The sequence below is a fragment of the Sturnira hondurensis genome, unplaced genomic scaffold (assembly GCF_014824575.4).
Source record: "Sturnira hondurensis isolate 20B ecotype Veracruz unplaced genomic scaffold, ASM1482457v3 Scaffold0001074, whole genome shotgun sequence".
Taxonomy (NCBI): Eukaryota; Metazoa; Chordata; class Mammalia; order Chiroptera; family Phyllostomidae; genus Sturnira; species Sturnira hondurensis.
This window is the reverse complement of record NW_028073705.1, coordinates 2975103-2993434: the sequence shown is the minus strand read 5'-3', so window position 1 is coordinate 2993434 and position 18332 is coordinate 2975103. Positions and strand designations below refer to the sequence as shown.

At 37.5% G+C, this 18332-nt stretch overlaps 1 protein-coding gene across 3 annotated transcripts in view; it reads right to left on the bottom strand.

The window, feature by feature from the left end:
• VWA8 (von Willebrand factor A domain containing 8) overlaps window positions 1–18332 on the bottom strand; it is a 406775-nt gene that overhangs the window by 155258 nt on the left and 233185 nt on the right. For all 3 annotated transcript variants that reach the window (XM_037060277.1, XM_037060261.1, XM_037060267.1), the window contains 2 exons: window positions 9033–9141; window positions 6996–7134 (listed from right to left, as the gene is read on the bottom strand). In XM_037060277.1, coding sequence (XP_036916172.1) covers window positions 6996–7134; window positions 9033–9141 — 248 coding nt within the window. The remainder of the gene's footprint in view (window positions 1–6995; window positions 7135–9032; window positions 9142–18332) is intronic.

The following is an 18332-nucleotide window of genomic DNA, read 5'->3' as shown; positions in this document are numbered from 1 at the left end:
TATTATATTGTTCGTTTAGATGGACAAAAGCTAGTCAACAGCTACCTGCTAATCTTGCATTTCCTGGATAATTACTAGATCTTCAAGTTTTTCTTTCTTTCTTTTTTTTAAAGATTTTATTTATTTATCTTTAGAGGGAAAGAGAAGGAGAGAGGGAGAGAAATATCAATGTATGGTTGCCTCTTGTGCATCCCCTGCGGGGAACTGGTCAGCAACCCAGGAATGTGCCCTGACTGGGAATCGAACCATGGTTGTTTGGTCCACAGACTAGCTTTTCTTGCTATAAATAATTCTATATTTTATCCTTAGCTTTATGGATATAATTTTCCAAACTTTTGTTTATCTTTTGAATATTTCTTATAAAATCCCCATCTCTTCTCATCATATGCACATAAAAATGTGTAACTGTGTATAATGATGCATGTTAACTAGACTTATTGTGGTGATCATTTCACAATATAAATACCAAATATTTATGTTGTATACTTGAAAATAATACAATATTATATATCGATTATAATTCAATAAAAATTAAAATCTCTGTATTCTTAATCTGAGTACTTGACTAGGTCCATTTTCTGAATTCTCTATCAGCACTTCTTCAACTATTAAAGTCATATGAATCACAAGAGATCTAACGAATATGTAGACTCTGATTGAGTTGGTCTGGGATGGGTTTAAGATTCAGCCTTTCCAGCAAGCTCCCAGGAGATGCCAATGCTGTTGGTTTGAGGGCCTCACTCTGAATAGTCAGTCAGGAAATAGACTGTGTTTCCCATAATCTCTACCTATGGCATGGGATTAAGTTGCTTTTGCATAATAAATGGAACACCATTGCTCCTCATCCAGGTATCTGTTTGACAATGGTCATATTTCCTGAACTTCAAATTAAGACTTAAGATACGAGGTCTGTCCAGAAGGTATCTGGCCATGTAATATGAAAAAGAGAACAAATATTAAAGAAGATACAAGATATAAGAAATATTGTACATAGGACAATGATGCCTCAGTCCCCTTCCAAGTAAGCACCTTGAAACTTTACAGAGTTCTCCCAATTTGCCATCAGCTGCCATGTTGTGTTTTCCTAAATCTCATTAATGGTCTGAAGTCTCTTCCCTTCAAAGGTGATTTTTGTTTTGGGAAAAGCCAGAAGTTGCAGGGTGCCAAATCTGGGCTATAGGAGAGCCAAGTCACCTGGGTGATTTGGTGTTATGCCAAAAAAACTATGCACAAGATGTGATGCATGAGCAGGTGCGTCATTGTGATGAACCTGCCAATCACCAGTTGATCATAGCTACAGCCTTCTGAATCACCTGAATAGGTTCCACAGAGGAATGTTCAAGTGTAATGCAAAATCTGATGCAGATTCATTGCTCTACCCCTCAGTCATTTTGTTTATTTGAAAAAATATTTCGTTGATTATGCTATTACAGTTGTCCCATTTTTCTCTCCCCTTTATTACCCTCCACCCTGCACCATCCCTCCCACCATCATTCTCCCACCTTAGTTCATGTCTATGTGTCACACATAAAAGTTCTTTGGCTTCTCCATTTCCCATACCTCACCCTGTCTATTTTGTACCTGCCATTTGTGCTTCTTATTCCTTGTACCTTCCCTCCGTCCTCCTCCGACCTGCTGATAACCCTGCATGTGATCTCCATTTCTGTGATTCTGTTCCCATTCTGGATGTTTGCTTATTTTGTTTTTGTTTTTAGGTTCAGTTGTTGAGAGTTGTGACTTTGTTGTCAATCGACTGTTCTTCATTTTGACCATTTTCTTGTTAGATAAGTCCCTTTAACATTTCATATAATAAGGGCTCGGTGATAATGAACTCTTTTCATTTGACCCTGTCTGGGAAGCACTTTATCTGTCCTTCCATTCTAAATGATACCCTTGCTGAACAGAGTCATCACGGATGTAGGTTCTTGACTTTCACAACTTGGAATACTTCTTGCCAATCCCTTCTTTTTTAAAAATACATTTTATTGATTATGCCATTACAGTTGTCCCATTTCCCCCCTTCATTCCCCTCCACCCCACACACCCCCTCCCACCCACATTTCCCCCCTTTAGTTCATGTCCATGTGTCTTAAGTTCTTTAGCTTCTTCATTTCCCATACTATTCTTGGCCTCCCCCTCTTTTCTATCTACCATCTATGCTACTTATTCTCTGTACCTTTCCCCCCTCTCTCCTCCTCCCACTCCCCTGTCGCTAACTCTCCATGTGGTCTCCATTTCTGTGGTTCTGTTCCTGTTCTAGTGGTTTGCTTAGTTTGCTTTTGTTTTAGATGTGGTTGTTAATAACTGTGAGTTTGTTACCTTTTTACTGTTCATGTTTTTTATCTCTTTCTTAGATAAAAGTCCCTTTAACATTTCACATAATAAGGGCTTAGTGATGATGAATGCCTCGAACTTGACCTTATCTGAGAAGCACTTTATCTGCCCTCCCATTCTAAATGAAAGCTTTGCTGGATAGAGCAATCTTGGATGTAGGTCCTTGCCTTTCATGACTTGGAATACTTCTTTCCAGCCCCTTCTTGCCTGTAAGGTCTCTTCTGAGAAATCAGCTGACAATCTGATGTAGATCATCTCCTTTGTAGGTGACTGTCCCCTTATCTCTAGCTGCTTCTAGAATTCTCTCCTTCATTTTAACTTTGGATAATATAATTATGATGTGCCTTGGTGTGTTCTTCCTTGGGTCCAACTTCTTTGGGACTCTCTGAGCTTCCTGGACTTCCTGGAAGTCTATTTCCTTTGCCAGATTGGGGAAGTTCTCCTTTATTATTTGTTCAAATAACTTTTCCACTTGTTGCTCTTCCTCTTCCCCTGCTGCTACCCCTATAATTCAGATGTTGGAATGTTTAAAGATGTCCTGGAGGTTCCTAAGCCTCTCCTCATTTTTTTTTTTGCATTCTTGTTTCTTCATTCTTTTCTGATCGGATGTTTTTTTCTTCCTTCTGGTCCACTCCATTGATTTGAGTCCCAGTTTTCTTCCCATCACTCTTGGTTCCCTGTGCATTTTCCTTCATTTCATTCATGTAGCCTTCATTTTTTCATCTAATTTGTGACCAAAATCAATCAATTCTGTGAGCATCCTGATCACCAGTGCTTTGAACTGTGCATCTGAAAGGTTGGCTATCTTTGGTTACTTAAAAGTATTGGCTCTGGGGCTTTGATCTGTTCTTTGGTTTGAGCCATTAAGGGGGATGGCATTTGGTGGTGCCTGTTACCTTGAGTGGGTGAAGCCTTAGGTGTTCACCAGGGCGGGGCAACCCACGTCTCGGGGTTGTGATGCTGTATGTGGGGACAGGGTCAGAGAGGGAACAGTGGTGCTGGCTTTCTTCTGGAGTTCAATCCCTTCTGCTGCTTCCCACGAGCAAATTGGGCCCTTCTGGTGCTGGTTCCTTGGTGGGTGGGCTTGTGTACATTTTAGAATCCTGTGGGTATCTCCAACAAATTCTCCTGTGAGGCTAGGAGTCTGTCGTGGCAACTCAACCCCCACAAGTGTGTTCAATCAGTGCTTTTAGGCTTTATTTCCTGGTACTGGGGCCCTGGGTTGTGAGGTCTGTCTCACTGCCCATTTTTGCCTGGTTTATCTGTGGGTAAATGTGTGACCACAGTCAGCCAGCCAGCTTGTGAGCCTCACTGGGTCTGCTAGCCACCGCCTGCGCGCCCAAATCCACCAGCCATCGCTTTTTTTCTGTCTCGCTCCCTCTCCTCTGGCTGCTGACTCTGCCCCTCTTACTGGTCTGGATGAATGGTTGTCAGACTTTCATACAGTTCAATTTTCTGTTAGTTCTGGTTGTTTTTTTTTCTTTCTAAATTTTTGTTGTCCTTAATTTTGGTTGTGCAAGGAGGCACAGTGTGTCTACATATGCCTCTATCTTGGCCAGAAGTCTTGCCAGCCCTACTTCCTGCCTGAAATATTTCTTTGGAGAAATCAACTGATAGTCTTATGGGAACTCCTTGGTAGGTAACTGTCTCCTTTTCTCTTGCTGCTTTTAAGATTCCCTCTTTCTCTTTAATATTGGGTAGTATAATTATGATGTGCCTTGGGTCCAACTTGTTTGGGACTCTCTGAGCATCCTGGAGTTCCTGGAAATCTATTTCCTTTGCCAGATTGGGGAAGTTCTTCTTCATTATTTTTTCAAATAAGTTTTCAATTTCTTGCTCTTTCTCTCTCCTTCTATCCAATTCAGATATTGGAATGTTTCAGGTTGTCCCAGAGGTTTCTAAGCCTCTTCTCATTTTTTTGAATTCTTGTTTCCTCATTCTGTTCTGGTTGAATGCTTATTTCTTCCTTCTGTTCCAAATCATTGATCTGAGTCCCATTTTCCTTCCCATCACTGTTGGTTCTATCTAGATTTTCCTTTATTTAACTTGCAGAGCCCTCACTTTTTCCTGTATTTTGCAACCACACTCAACCATTTCTGTGAGCATCCTGATTACTAGTGTTTTGAATTCTGCATCTGATATGTTGGCTATCTCTTTCTTGCTTAATTCTATTTTTAGAGTTTTGATCTGTTCTTTTATTTGGGCTGTATTTCTTTGTCTCAGTGCACCTGTTGTGTTGTAAGGAATGGAGCCTTAGGTATTCACCAGGGGGCAATCCACTTTACTGCTTTGTGCCTCTGTACATGTGGGAAGGGAATAACGCCACTTGCCCAACTCTCGCCGGCTTTCAGTCACTTCCTCTGCTACCCACAAGCAAATTGGGCCCTTCTATTGCTGGTTCCATGTGGGTAGGTTCATGTACATTCTAGGACCCTGTGGGTCTCCTCCAACAAACTCTCCTATGAGGCTGGGAGTTTTTCTTGCCACCTCAACCCCCACAGGTTTTTCTATTCAGAGGTTTTGAGGCTTTATTTTACTCTGCTGGAACCCTGGTTTGCGTGGTCTGTCTTGCTTCCCAGCTGTTCCTCCTGGTTTATTTGCACACAAATGTGGGGCTGCCCACCCCACTGGCCTCCTCCTCATCCTCCCCAGTCTCCCAGCTGCCACCTTGCTGGACATCCTTCCCACCTTGGCTGCCCATCTCTAACCCTCCTACTGGTCTGGATGAATGTGTCTTTTTTAACTCCCTCATTGTTGGACTTCCCAACACTTCGATTTTCTGGCAGTTCTGGTGATTCTTTGTTTTTAACTTTGTTGTTCTTCTTTTGATTGTATAAGGAGGCAAAGTGAATCTATCTGCACTTCTATCTTAGCCAGAAGTACTCTCATTCATTCTGAACAGCCACCCAGTACACACAGTACACTGAGTGGTGTCTACCACCCCACTGACTAATACAGTGAAGTTGTTATTGTTCATCCATGCACATTCCAGTCCAATATCCTTGGCTGCCAGGTAACAGCAATGTTTTGTGAACTGTTCTTGTTATATTAAGAATGGCTATACTTTTTCTGGACAGGCCTCGTATGACAAAATGTAACATTTGGAATTATCCTAGAAAATTTGGAGCATATGTATACATATATTGTTTGTGTATGTGTGCCACATCTACAAACACCAAATATATGCAGTGATATAGAAAATTTAAATAAAATAGCTAACATTGATAAGAAACACAAATCAATGGAAACTACAGAAGAAGACATTATTTAGGAGACTGTGTTCTGTTACAGTTCCAAATGTCAGATAGAATTACATAATTTATAATGTAAGAATCTTTTTAATGTTTCCACTATCAGCACAAATCTGTTCAATTCAACATTTATTGAATGCTTTTGCACACAGTATAAGCTACCAGGGAATAGAGTAAAACTATTAACACAAATGCAGTTACACTTATTAACTGGTCTCTCAATTTGCATCATTAAGTGATGTTTGGTCTTTGGCTCAAACATATCTATCTATATCTATACTTATAGCTGTATCATCTGATTTTAATGCAAGAAAATGTTCTTTTGTCTTACAAATACAGAATAAGTAAAAAACAAGAAAACAAATAACAAAAAACTCAGTTTGCAAATGTGGACAATACTGAAGTAAAGGGTTAAATTATATATGGGACAGGAAAGGAGTTTCATCTTTTAAGGGCCAGTTCTGACTAACTGGTAGCAGCTGCCTGGAATGTTTGCTGAGAACTGTGACAAGGCTTAATGAGGAAAGTGCTGCACCTGATTAGCAAGCCTGTCCCAGGCCACGGGGCACAGGCTCACAGCATGCTTAGGCACAATCTCTAAATATGAGACAAAGGCTAAAGTTTAAACCACATCAAAAAAATCCATACTTACTCTCTACTAATAAGAGCATCAATCTGTTAACAACAACAACAAAAAAAACCTGTACATTTTTAGAGTGCATATTTTTATTCAGCATACCTGATTTTAGGAATGAACAATATCCATCGAACTTAAAGGAACAAAACTTGCATATGAATGTTCGCTTAAATAATCCCCATCTTAGTTGTTAGGGACTCTCTCCCTTCCCCCTGTTTTCACTTCTGTTTATGTCATTTTAATAAGTGCCAATAATTGAGAAGCTTCTGCCAAAATAATTGTACCGGGGCACATTGCATGAATCAGTAGGTAATGGCAACAGTCCAGAAATGTAGACACCAAAGGTCCACATCCTTTCTTTGCCATTCTTTACAATGAGAAGTTTAATGACTGCAAATCATTCCAGCCCTGCTTTCGTGGTTCATGCAATCACCAAACTGGAATCCCAGCCAAAAACTCCAATGTTTCTCCTTTTTCTTTTTTCCTTCTATTTTTAGCACATGCTTGGGTGTGTTTAACTTTGTGCTACAATTGTAATGAGAAACAGACACATGCATACAAACTTAGCAGTGCTTATGTCGGTTCCACAACAGTATTTTGTTAGGTTGTTATAGGAAATGAGCCTTAAATTATACCTAATTGCTATCCAATCCAGGAATGACAGTTACTGAGTCTATGCCATAGACTCTATGGACTTCTTGATATCTAGAATCCCACCTTTTAAAAAATGAATGCAAGATGGAAAAAATAATCAAATGAATAAACTGACATACCATGTGCTACAGCAACGTCACAGATTATGTTAATTTCATCCAGTGGCAACCTCCAGGAGGCACATTCTTCAGTGAAGATTTGAGATCTTCCTTCACGTCTTTCTATTGGATACTCCTGTATGTTTATAAGTGCTGGGCCCTATAATTAAGTAGTTATTTGAGTTAAAAAATTTGGGTAGTTACCAATGTAGAAAAGCGATGGTTCTTCCAAATATAGAATTTGAATTCAAATAATATCATGATGTATCTCTTCTTATTTTATCAATTGACCTGGTACTTATAACAATAATAATAACAACATAAAATTGTATTATAAATGTTTCCACATGTGCTGTTATTTAATTTCTTACTTATTTTCTTTTTACTCATAAAATATGCCATATGTAAAACCCACACTATTTCTCATTTCATTTCTTTCTAAGTCAAGAGCAACTTTTGAACTCCAATTATTGGGACCCAGAGCAGTCCAAACAAGGAGAATAGTTTGTAAATCAATGAACCAGCACCTGATATAATTCCATTGTAAAGAATGAGTATTATATCATTACATAGAATGTAATGGCTGAACCTGGGTCTTAGAAATAAAATATAAAAAACAGTGACAATTGAAATTAAAAACAACTTCCTGATAACCACTACTGTTAAGTATAAAAGGTACAATATTTCACACATGGTAAAATATTATTCAATAGGAATATAAGCAGAGGAATAAATTTAATAATATGATTAATACTCATGCAGGGTACTTAGATATGATGTCCTGGAAGGATTATATTGATGTAACTAAAATTTCAATGATTTGTATGCCTTCCAGTCAGTCCTTAATTATTCAAATATGTTTCAGTTAGATATTTACTACTGTGGCTTCCACACTTCTTTCACCCTTTGGGATTAGTCTGTATCTCAGGAGCAGGAAGACTAGAAACTACATTCCTTATACTTTCTTGCAGCAAGGGTTCCAGATGTGATTTAAGTTCTGCCAATGAAGTGCACTTGCATGAGATTTGGAAGGCAGAAGAGGTAGAAGTCAACCTCCTGCAGTCATAGTTGACAAGGAGTCTCTGACAAATACGAGCAGTCAGATTCTGTGCTCTACTGCAGGCACTGATGCACTGTGGCCCACAGGTCAAGCCTGGTACACTGCTGCTTTTGTAAGTAAAATTGTACTGGAACACAGACACGCTCATTTGTTAATGTACTGTCTAAGGCTGCTATTACGTTACCATGGCAGAGCTGAATAGTTGTGACAGAATCTGTATGGCCATAAAGCCTAAAATATTTACTGCCTGATTTTTTACAGAAAAAGTTCACTAATCTCTTTTTACTGTGTAGCTCTCAGCAACATGGGTGGTAGCAGAAATAGAAACACTGATCTTGAAACTAAAAGTCCAGTGGTAGCCCCTAGACTTTTGTCCCTCCTGTCCTTTGTAATGATTTTATAAGCATCTAATTCCCTACAGTAAATCTCTTTTTGCTTGAAATACATAGACCAACTAGTGACTGACACTCCTTTCCTTTACCTTTTTACATGAATATGAATATCATGGAGTAACTGTCCTAGGATAACATACAAGATACACAATTTTCCTGAAATACAAGTTAACTTTAAGGAATTCTACTGACCATTATCAAATGCCTACAACGAGTCCCTCAGAGGCCAGCCTGGCTTGAGAGGTAGAGCAGATGTTAAATCAAGTCCTAAATAACATCAGAACCAGACATTTCTGAGCTTGTATGAATTCTATCTAGTAAAGATATATAAAATCTGTAACATTCAATATTTTGGGGGGATATTAACCCCTTACAGATGTATTGGTGAATATGTACTCCCATTCAGTGGGTTGTCTTTCCATTTTGTTTGTTCAAATTGTTTACAAAGATAAGTCCCTAGGCAGTTGGTTGGAAATCTCAATACATTCCTTGGAAATGGGCACCATAAATTAAGACACGCTTCCTTGACCTACCACTGAACATTTCTACTATTTCTTTTGAACAGTAAAATAACACTCAATATTTTAATGAAGAAATAATAGCAACCTTTATCTCTATATGATGAGTTTCTGCTGGACACAGCAGTTTTTGCATTCCACTTCTTGACTGGCCAATTGTCCAGTAGCCCATGAACGTCTGCTCAGGCAGAGGCAATCTGTCAAGGATGATTTGAAAAGTAAACATTCCTTCTTGTTTTAGTCATAGGAAAACATAATGAGCCATCTATTATCAACTACACAAATAAATTTGAAGAATGGTTTACTTAGAATTTGTTTTCACTTTATTAAAAGTCTATAAAACCATGTTTATTTAAAATGCACTTCAAAAACAAGGTTCCACATTTCAAAAACTCAGAAGATAAAATACTATTCTGTTTTTACCTTTATGACAAATATAATTGATTACATATTTTTTTTCTTGAGTTGATAAAATATTTAGCAATTTGACATCCAAATTCCCAGTAGAGCTTAGATGTAAAAGATTTAGGGGGAGGAAAGGAGTAATCTATCAATTTCTAGTATATTCTTTTAAATTTGGAATTTGGAATGGAATAATAAATAGTATACAATGCTACCAGTCATGTTTGTAAGTTGTAGAAGGCATGTCTCATAGACTCTATTTTAGCACCTAATTTTCTATACTTTCAATTGAAATAGTAAATACAGAAACAGTCCCATAAATGTGTCACTTATTCCTTGACATACCAGTACCCAAAGATACAAAGCATCACCAGCACCCAGAACGCCTCTCAGGGCTACTTTGGTCATTATACTCACCAAGGGAGCTCCTAACCTGATTTCTAATGGAATTATTTTGAGTTTGGATTCCATTTTAATTTAAAATCACCTTTAAATAAAGTGACTTGCCAAAACACATGTGGCAATGCTAAAGTATAAAATCACAGATCATTTTTTGAGAATAAAGTCTTCACTTTTAAATTGTACTATCTTTTCTTTAAATTTTTAAAAAGGAACCTTCAATTTGTCATTTAATTCATTATAAATTTCTATTCCATGATAAGTTAAGGGAAACAATGATTCAGAATTAAATTTCTTTTAAAATAATGCATATGTAGCTATAAATTGAAATGCATGCTTGGAATGAATTTGATGATCATTAAAAGTACAGATTTATATTTAGAAATCACTTAATTTTCAGTAAGAGAAGTCTGACACAATATTTCCATATGCTTGATAAGACGATGTAAAGCTCAGACATTTTTTTGCATAAAATAAGAGATTCAAGCATTCTGGTAGAATATGCTTTTTGGCCCTTTGGAATATTTATGATTAACAAAAAAGGAAAAAAATTACATTGAAATTCTTTGACGCCATCTGACACAAATCTCTTAATAGGAGGTAGGTGGTTTTTGTACCTGTTACCTTAAATACATTTTAAATTATTCTGATTGGCCACTCACTTACTTCCATGTTTTACTGGAAATGAGGTAGAAAGGGGACTTATTATTATTGTGTTCCCTCTATTAAGTGTTTTCAAAGATCTTGAAAACATTTCATAAACTGGGTCTTTCCTTACTTAGAAAATAAACTATTCTTCACTTGCTTTCAGCTTACCAAAGGAGAATTGGGTCTCCAAATGTCTAAGGAGATAAATGAAGTAAGGAGACATACCTAATTTCCCTTTAGCATGGAAGACTCAGTACAATAGAATGCTGGAGACCTGGGTTCTAGTTTTAGTTTTTCTAGCAACTAGCTCTGCAGAATTTGGAGAGGAAAATTTGGCTTATGTCTCTGAACATTAATTCCTTCCCCTGTGAAATCAAGGGGAAGATCTGCAGGGTTCCTTAGATGTTGGGGGTCTCTGGTGATCACTGAAGTGAGTAGAGGGGAGTGTCAGTGGTAGATTCAATAGCCTTACCTTGGTGCTCTGAACTGAAAATAGACAATCAAAATAAAAATATCTACACATAACAATTGAGTAGGTACCCTAAAAACAGGCATGCTTTATTAATTAGTTTTTAATAATAAGTTCTAAATACATCCCATTCTTTGAAGACAAGTTATACAGTTTGAAATCTAACTATGCTTTTTTAATAATTTTTTTATTTAATTCTTGTTCAAGTACAGCTTTCTGTCTTATATTCCCAACCCTGCCCGCCCTCCGCCCCATGCTCCCCGCCTCCCACCCATTTCCACCTCCCACCCTTAATTATTGTCCATGTGTTCTTTATACTTGTTCATGTGAGTCCATCCCCTTTTCCCCTATGATTCTCTCCCCTCTCCCCTCTGGACCCTGTCAGCCTGTTCCGTATTTGAGTGTCATTGGTCATATTTTGCTTGTTTGTTTGTTTTGTTTAGAATCCTGTTAACGGTGATATCATATGGTATTTATCTTTCACCGCCTGGCTTATTTCGCTCAGCATAATGCTTTCCAGTTCCATCCATGATGTTGCAAAGGGTAGTAGTTCCTTCTTCCTTTCTGCAGCATAGAATTTCATTGTGTAAATGTATCATAGTTTTTTGATCCAGTCATGTTTCTTAACAGGGAGAGAACTGCTTAATAAAAATGATTCTTGATTGATAGGCTAATATGTAGCCTAAAATTGATCTCATATGTCCTTTAATAATCATAAAAATACAGATGCTAAAAAAACACACTTCATCCATTTGACAAAAAGTGACCCAGCAACTAGTTTTTACTAACAATTCCAGAGATGTTCATTAAATCTGGCTTAACTTGCCAACTAATTCTAAATAGTCATGGGAATTATAGGCTGCCTTATAGGGAATCTATCCACATGGTATGGGGAATGTAGCCCAGTCCCTACTCAGAAAGGCCAGTGGGGAGTGAGGTCAGCACACAGGACCCATGCCCACGGATAGGTTTTCCCGTGGGGAATCAGGCCTGTGTTGTACCTAGGCTTCTGTGAGACTTGCTTTTGCTAAAACTCTCTCACCCTGGATTGAGGCAGGAAATGTTTACTGCATAACTTTAACTTCCTAAAGTCTGTGCTAAACCTCCCAAGTATGGAGTGTAACTGGTTCAACCACTTTTCCCCTTGATCTGCAACACCCTTCTCTTTGAAGTAATTAGCAACATTCTTTCTTTTGTTATCTGTAAAAGGTAATCACCTATGATGAACCTGTGCATAGTAAATGAGGACCATCCTCAATGTAATGTACCCAGAAAAGTAATAAAAGCCTATCTAGGCATGGGTCAGGGCCCTCGCTCTCACTTAGAGAGTGGCCATGCCATCCCTTTTTCTCCACAGGACTTCTGTAGTCTGTGTGAATTTGTTTGTTGCAGCCACAACACACGGACCCTGCCAGCCAGGGCCCGCATCACTGCCTGGGTTCCATATAAAAGAAGCACTAGCTGACTGGCAGGGTATGAGGATGTTCAGGTACCCCATATAGAATTTATTCCAAAATCACATAAGACACTATGTATGGGCACTCACAACTTACAACCAAAAGTCACATTTGCAAAGTGTTCTGGAGTTGCTCAAACTGGCTTCATGCAGCTCAATAGTAACATGAAATGTTGCTTCCAGACTTTTCCAGTGGGCTCCAGACTGGCCAACTGAAGTAAACCAAAGCCCCTCATTTATTTTCCACTACTAAATTACATTACTCCTAGTAATCTGTGGAAAAATTAGATGGTCACTAACTCTTTCCCCTTCAATAGGTTATTAATCAAGGGAAAAGAGAAACACTAAAACTGGATACATGAGCAAGCTTTGAATTTGAGGAAATAATCAACATTAACTTGGAGAGAACTCTAAACTAATAACCAGTTAGCAAATTATCCTATATTCCACTATTAAAATATGTCATCCAACACCAACCAGACTTAAGTAGTTACACCTGATTGGATTGAAACAACAATGGCATTTTCCATGGTTTTAAGATCCTGTCACTTGTTTAACTTTGTTAAACTTCGAGCAGGAATGGTATCTGGATTTCATTTTAAAGGGGAGAAGGACAAATTTAAGGTCTATAAATAGCACTACTTTTTATCTTCAATGTCATTCATGAATTTATGTCTTCTTAAAACAATGAAGTATTTTAATCTATATGTTGTGATGTTTCTTAATCCTTTGTGGAAGCATTAACAAAAATCTGGAAGTAAAAATTTTAACACTTCATGAGAATGGTGAATATTGAAATCATGACTCAGATCAAATTATAGCTCTTGCACAGTTACAAAAAGGAAAAAATGTTTTTTTAAAGCATGTATAACATGACACATATGAACACCAAAGTCAAGTAATACAGTCTGCAAGACATGCAAGGGATTTGTCTAAGATTGTTTCCATAAAGGGGTGAGCTGGGGTTTTAAAGAGTATGTTGTGGCAAATTTCTGACTTCTTTGAACATTTGCCAGTACTATTTCTGGAGTATGAAAGAAACACATGAAAAAGATTTGTATCTTTCTAGGGGCATTATGTAATTGGAAGTTGTTGACATACCTATTATCAGCAATTCTTAAAACATTTCCTTACCACAAGAACTACTAATTTTCATGGGAATAAAGGAACCCTTCAGGGTAGTTCCATTAACTCTCAAAAACCCACCAATTGTTACCATTTTTGAGAAGAAAAAGAACAACTCCAATTTTAGCAGGCCTCAACTCATTCCTAATGTTTTAAATTTAACCTCTAGTACCGATTAAGGTGGATTGTCCAGCTGAGTTTACTGGGGCCTGAAGAGAATAACCTAGAAAAATATTTCCACCTCTGGCTGTTACCCCTTCCTTTCACACTACAGCCAATTTATGCCTTGCCACCTCAAATGGCTACTTGCTAGTCCTGAACATGCTATGCATGGTCATGCTTCCATGAGCCCATTACCTCTGTCTAGAATTCCTTTCTGCTGTTGTGTCTTTCATGAAATTCTCATTCTTAAAGCCCAATTCAAATATCACTTCCCTTTGCATCCTTCTTGCATATTTCTGGGAAGAATGCATCTCTTGTTCTTCTGGGATACCATGGTAAATTTGCACTCTTGAGATAGAGTTCTATATAATCGGCAATTTTCAAATTTGTGACCTAATAGAGAATAAAAGTTTTAGAGATCAAGGTCACAAGTGAATTTAGGAAATCCCTCATATTTTTATTTAAAATAAAAATTTTTAAATCCAGCACACTAAATTAAAATAGAAAATCCCTTTTAAACACTTTAAGTTAGTAATAATGGATAGGTATTACTATTCCCAGTTAACCTCCTTTTTACTAGAAACTTCTGAATCTCCCTCCCTTATAGTCCCACACATTGCTGGTGAATGAGGATGTGTCTGTTGTTTCTGTTCTTGGTTCTGCATTTAGACACACGGCTTCCACTTTATAACTTACACTTGGGCAGCTCTGCCACCTAAGCCCTGTCAGGCCACAGAAATGAAGAGTAATTTGGATGCATGAGATGTGAAAAGACTTGGGGAACTTGCTATTATTCTTAGCTGACGCTTTTCAAATCTAATACCCAACATCCAGAAGGACACTGTGCGGACTAGTGCTGCTGCCCGGTGTCCCTCCAGCCAAGCAGATGTCGTCAGCTTGCTCCACATCTCTGGCTCGCCTCCTCCTCACAGAAAGTGCCAGACTACAGCTCTGAGGCCTGCATTTCCTTGATCTCATCTTCAAGTTTCACCGCACAAACTTTTCTTTTTCTGCCATCTGCTTTATTAACCACATTTAAGTATTTTTTAATCTTAAATTCTTTCTTTTTCTAATTATCCACATCAAAAATGACTGGGACTGAAACTCTTCCAGTTGGAAATTTTCCCAGGGGGAGAAAAAAAAACTCTATTTCTTTCTTACAAGAAGGACTTAAAGGATGTGAATGGGAACCCTACTGTGAATGTAGCTTTGAATATAACATTGGGTAACAGGGTTGATAGTTTACATGCTATCTCAACCAGACTGTCAGTTCACTGGGGAGATGCTTACACTCACTCACTCAATGTATCTCTGACACTCAGAGTCCATCAGTTTTGCCACCTAAATATGTCTCATGTCCCTCTTCATTCTCACTGTGACAATGTAAGCCCCCATAGTTCATAGCATTGGATTCTTCTAGCTGTGCCCGTAGGTCTTCCCTGCCTTCAATTTCACTGCCTTTCAGTCGATCACCTTTAGAAAACCAAAAAGGGTCTTTCCAAATTACAAATCTGATCACGATACAATCTGGTTTAAAGTCTTCTATGATTTCCCACTTTTCTCTCCTGTTTAGCCTTACCACACTTCATTTAATCCTTAATTTTTGTCACTGAACTATTTGCAATTTCCAAAATGCACCACACCCTCTTAAAACTCTGCTTGTAGTGTTTCTCCTTTTTCATTTGCCTGGAGAATACCTAGTAATCCTTAAAAGATTTGGGTTGGTTATCCCAATGCTCCCCCAGGGCAGAAGGCACTAATCCTCATCTGCATTCTTTCTTGTGTGGCTCTCACATGACACAAGTCACTCTTTACTTGAATACTTTCCCAATTAACAGTGACCTCCTTGAAAGAAGGTACTGAGCTTTCCTCACCTTTATATTTCTGACTTCCTAGTGTTTACCATAAAAGGGCTGAACGGTGTTTGTTAAATGAGAGAATGCTTGGTTACACTAGAACTGCCAGCATCTTACCTCTTTGTCTCTCACCTCAATGGCAAATCTTCCTCAATTGCATCCTGACTGCATCACTCAACCAGTGATGCAATCTACTTTGCAGGTGCATCTGAAAGAGTTAGCTATAGGTGGGGTGTGGGGATTTCTATCCCCACAGGTAACAGGCTTACCTGGGGATTTCTATCCCCAGGTAACAGGCTTTCACAAAGTATCACAAATGGACAGATCAAGGTTAACTGTGTGAGACTGTTTAAGATGAGTATAAAGATTCATAGATCTTGGCATTTTTGATGCATATTGGGTATATTTTAAATTTTTTTCTGCAACCCCATTAAAGTTGCTGAAAGCAACTTTAATGAAATGGCCATGAAGCTACTTCATGATACATCAAAAGAATATGGGACCAAGACTATAAAACTATAAAACCTAACACCACTGTTCTACTTATAATAGTTTTCAGATGTCATAATGGAAACCTTATACTTGAAAACTAAGATCTCTTTTATGAAGTAAAAGGGAATTGTCATACAAAGTGAAACTGCACACCTTAGAACTCCATGACCAATACTGTGAACTTATTTCTAAAAACTAAGAAAAATACGAAATGAAAATGATAGCATAATATTGTTTGGAAAATGGAAGGAGAGGCCCAAAACTTTGAGAGCTTTAAAACTTAATGAGACAAACAGCAAATTGATGATCATTTCTATTTTCAAAGATATACCTAATGAAATCAATCAAAAAAGAGAGACTCTGGTTGTGAATGTTCTTTTTAATGCCTCTGGTACTTTGGAGACCATATGGTTAATCTTGGGTAGAGAAGCAGCAGTTGCTATTGATGTTCCGATTACACTGGATAAATTTTTAACATAGAAAACCTGTTCTACACTGATACCCTTTCAAAGACACATTCAATATAGATGAAGCTGTTCTGTCTGCAAATAAACACAGCACTACTCTAAAGAGAAAGATCAATTCTAAATGTGATTGTGTAATACACACTGCAATGAAATACTAATACCTCTTATAATAGAAGAAACAATCTCAGCTACTTTCATTGGAGTTCTACTGAAATATGCTTTTGACAATGGTTGATAAAGTAACAAATGATTACCGGTGTAAAGCAGAAGAATAACTGCTTAGTTAGCTTCCCAATTTAATTAGGGATAGTGAATCATAGAATCTATGAGTTGGAAGAATTTAAAGATTTTTTAATCCAGTGTTGCAAATTTGAATCCCCCTGAGTACTTCCCCAACAAGACTGGTCCAGGTCTGTCTGAACTGAACCTATAGGAGATACACCCTCCTGTTTCCTTGGGTGAGCCATTCCATGTTTGAACACAGGACCAATTGGCCCCCAAATGCAGGCCAACTCTCTCTAAATTGTACTGACTTAGAAGCAAATCACAGCTACACAGGAAGTGCACAGTAATTTATAATTATAGTGCACTGATTATAGTGATGAGCATGATTATAGGGATGAGCATGATTTTAAGGATGGTAGTTCTAACTAAATGATTCTATGTAGAATAAACTTAAAAAACAATTCTTCTACTCACTTTGAGGAATTTGTGAATGTAACTAATTTTTATTTTGCAAAAAGCAAATTGTTATTGCAAGAGAAAATATTTAAGAGAATTTGCTTCCATCTTATAAAAAGTATATTTTATTTACTTATGGAATCGATAACAAATGGCATTAATTTGAAGGAAACTGTGATTAAAAGAATGGGCCTTGTCACTAACACATAAGTTACAAGCATATTTTGTATGATAAAGGTCCACAAATGGTGGGAAATGAACTTTGACAAATTCCAAAGTTTCCATTCTCTCTAAAATCTTGCAACCCAGTGTTGTACTGCATTACTTTTCTCATGGAAAGCACTGTAGAGACGACATGGTGCAGTGAGCAAAATGATGACGGTTTTGGGACAGACAGATCTGAGGCTGAATCCCTCATCCTATCATTTAGTAGTTGTACAATTTGTTAAGTATTTAAAGTCTCCTGAAACTCAGTTTCTTCATATGTAAACAGAATCACACACACACATTTGTATATCTAATATGTAATAAAATTGTTAAAATTACTTGCCTAATAGAAAAAATAGAATTGTTGTATAGTTTAAGTAAATTAATATTTGTACAGTGCTTAGAGTCCTTAGTAAGCATGTGATAAATGTCAAATATTTCTATTTTTGCTGCTCTAGAAATGTGTTGTCTAACGTCCCTGGATATATCTACCAGTTGTTAAACTTACATTTTGTTGAAATGCCATTGACTCAATCAGTTAACTTCTGGTTTGCCTTTAGTAAGGGTGCCAATGTTACGTCTTTAGAGTAGCATAAGCTTTGCTGTACTAGAGGCAAGAAATAGCAATTTCAGAGTAGGCCTTTACCTTAAATTTTTTATTTAAATATGAAAACAAAATAAAAAATTCAAGTGCCCAGCTAATCTGTGGACACTTAAAAAATAAAATATAGAAAGTAATACACATTAGAATATTAAAATAGTACATAAATTAAGGCCTCTTTTTCCCTTTCTAGGGCCTCTCAAAGGCAACTACTATCGCCACTACCACTGTGTTCTTCAGTTGTTCAAAATGGAGAGCATTACGCTAAGTGAAATAAGCTAGGCAGTGAAAGACAATTACCATATGATGTCACCTACAAGTGGAACCTAATCAACAAAACAAACAAGCAAGCAAAATATAAACAGAGACACTGAAATAAAGAACAAACGGACAGTAATCAGAAGGGAGGTGGGAGGGGATAAC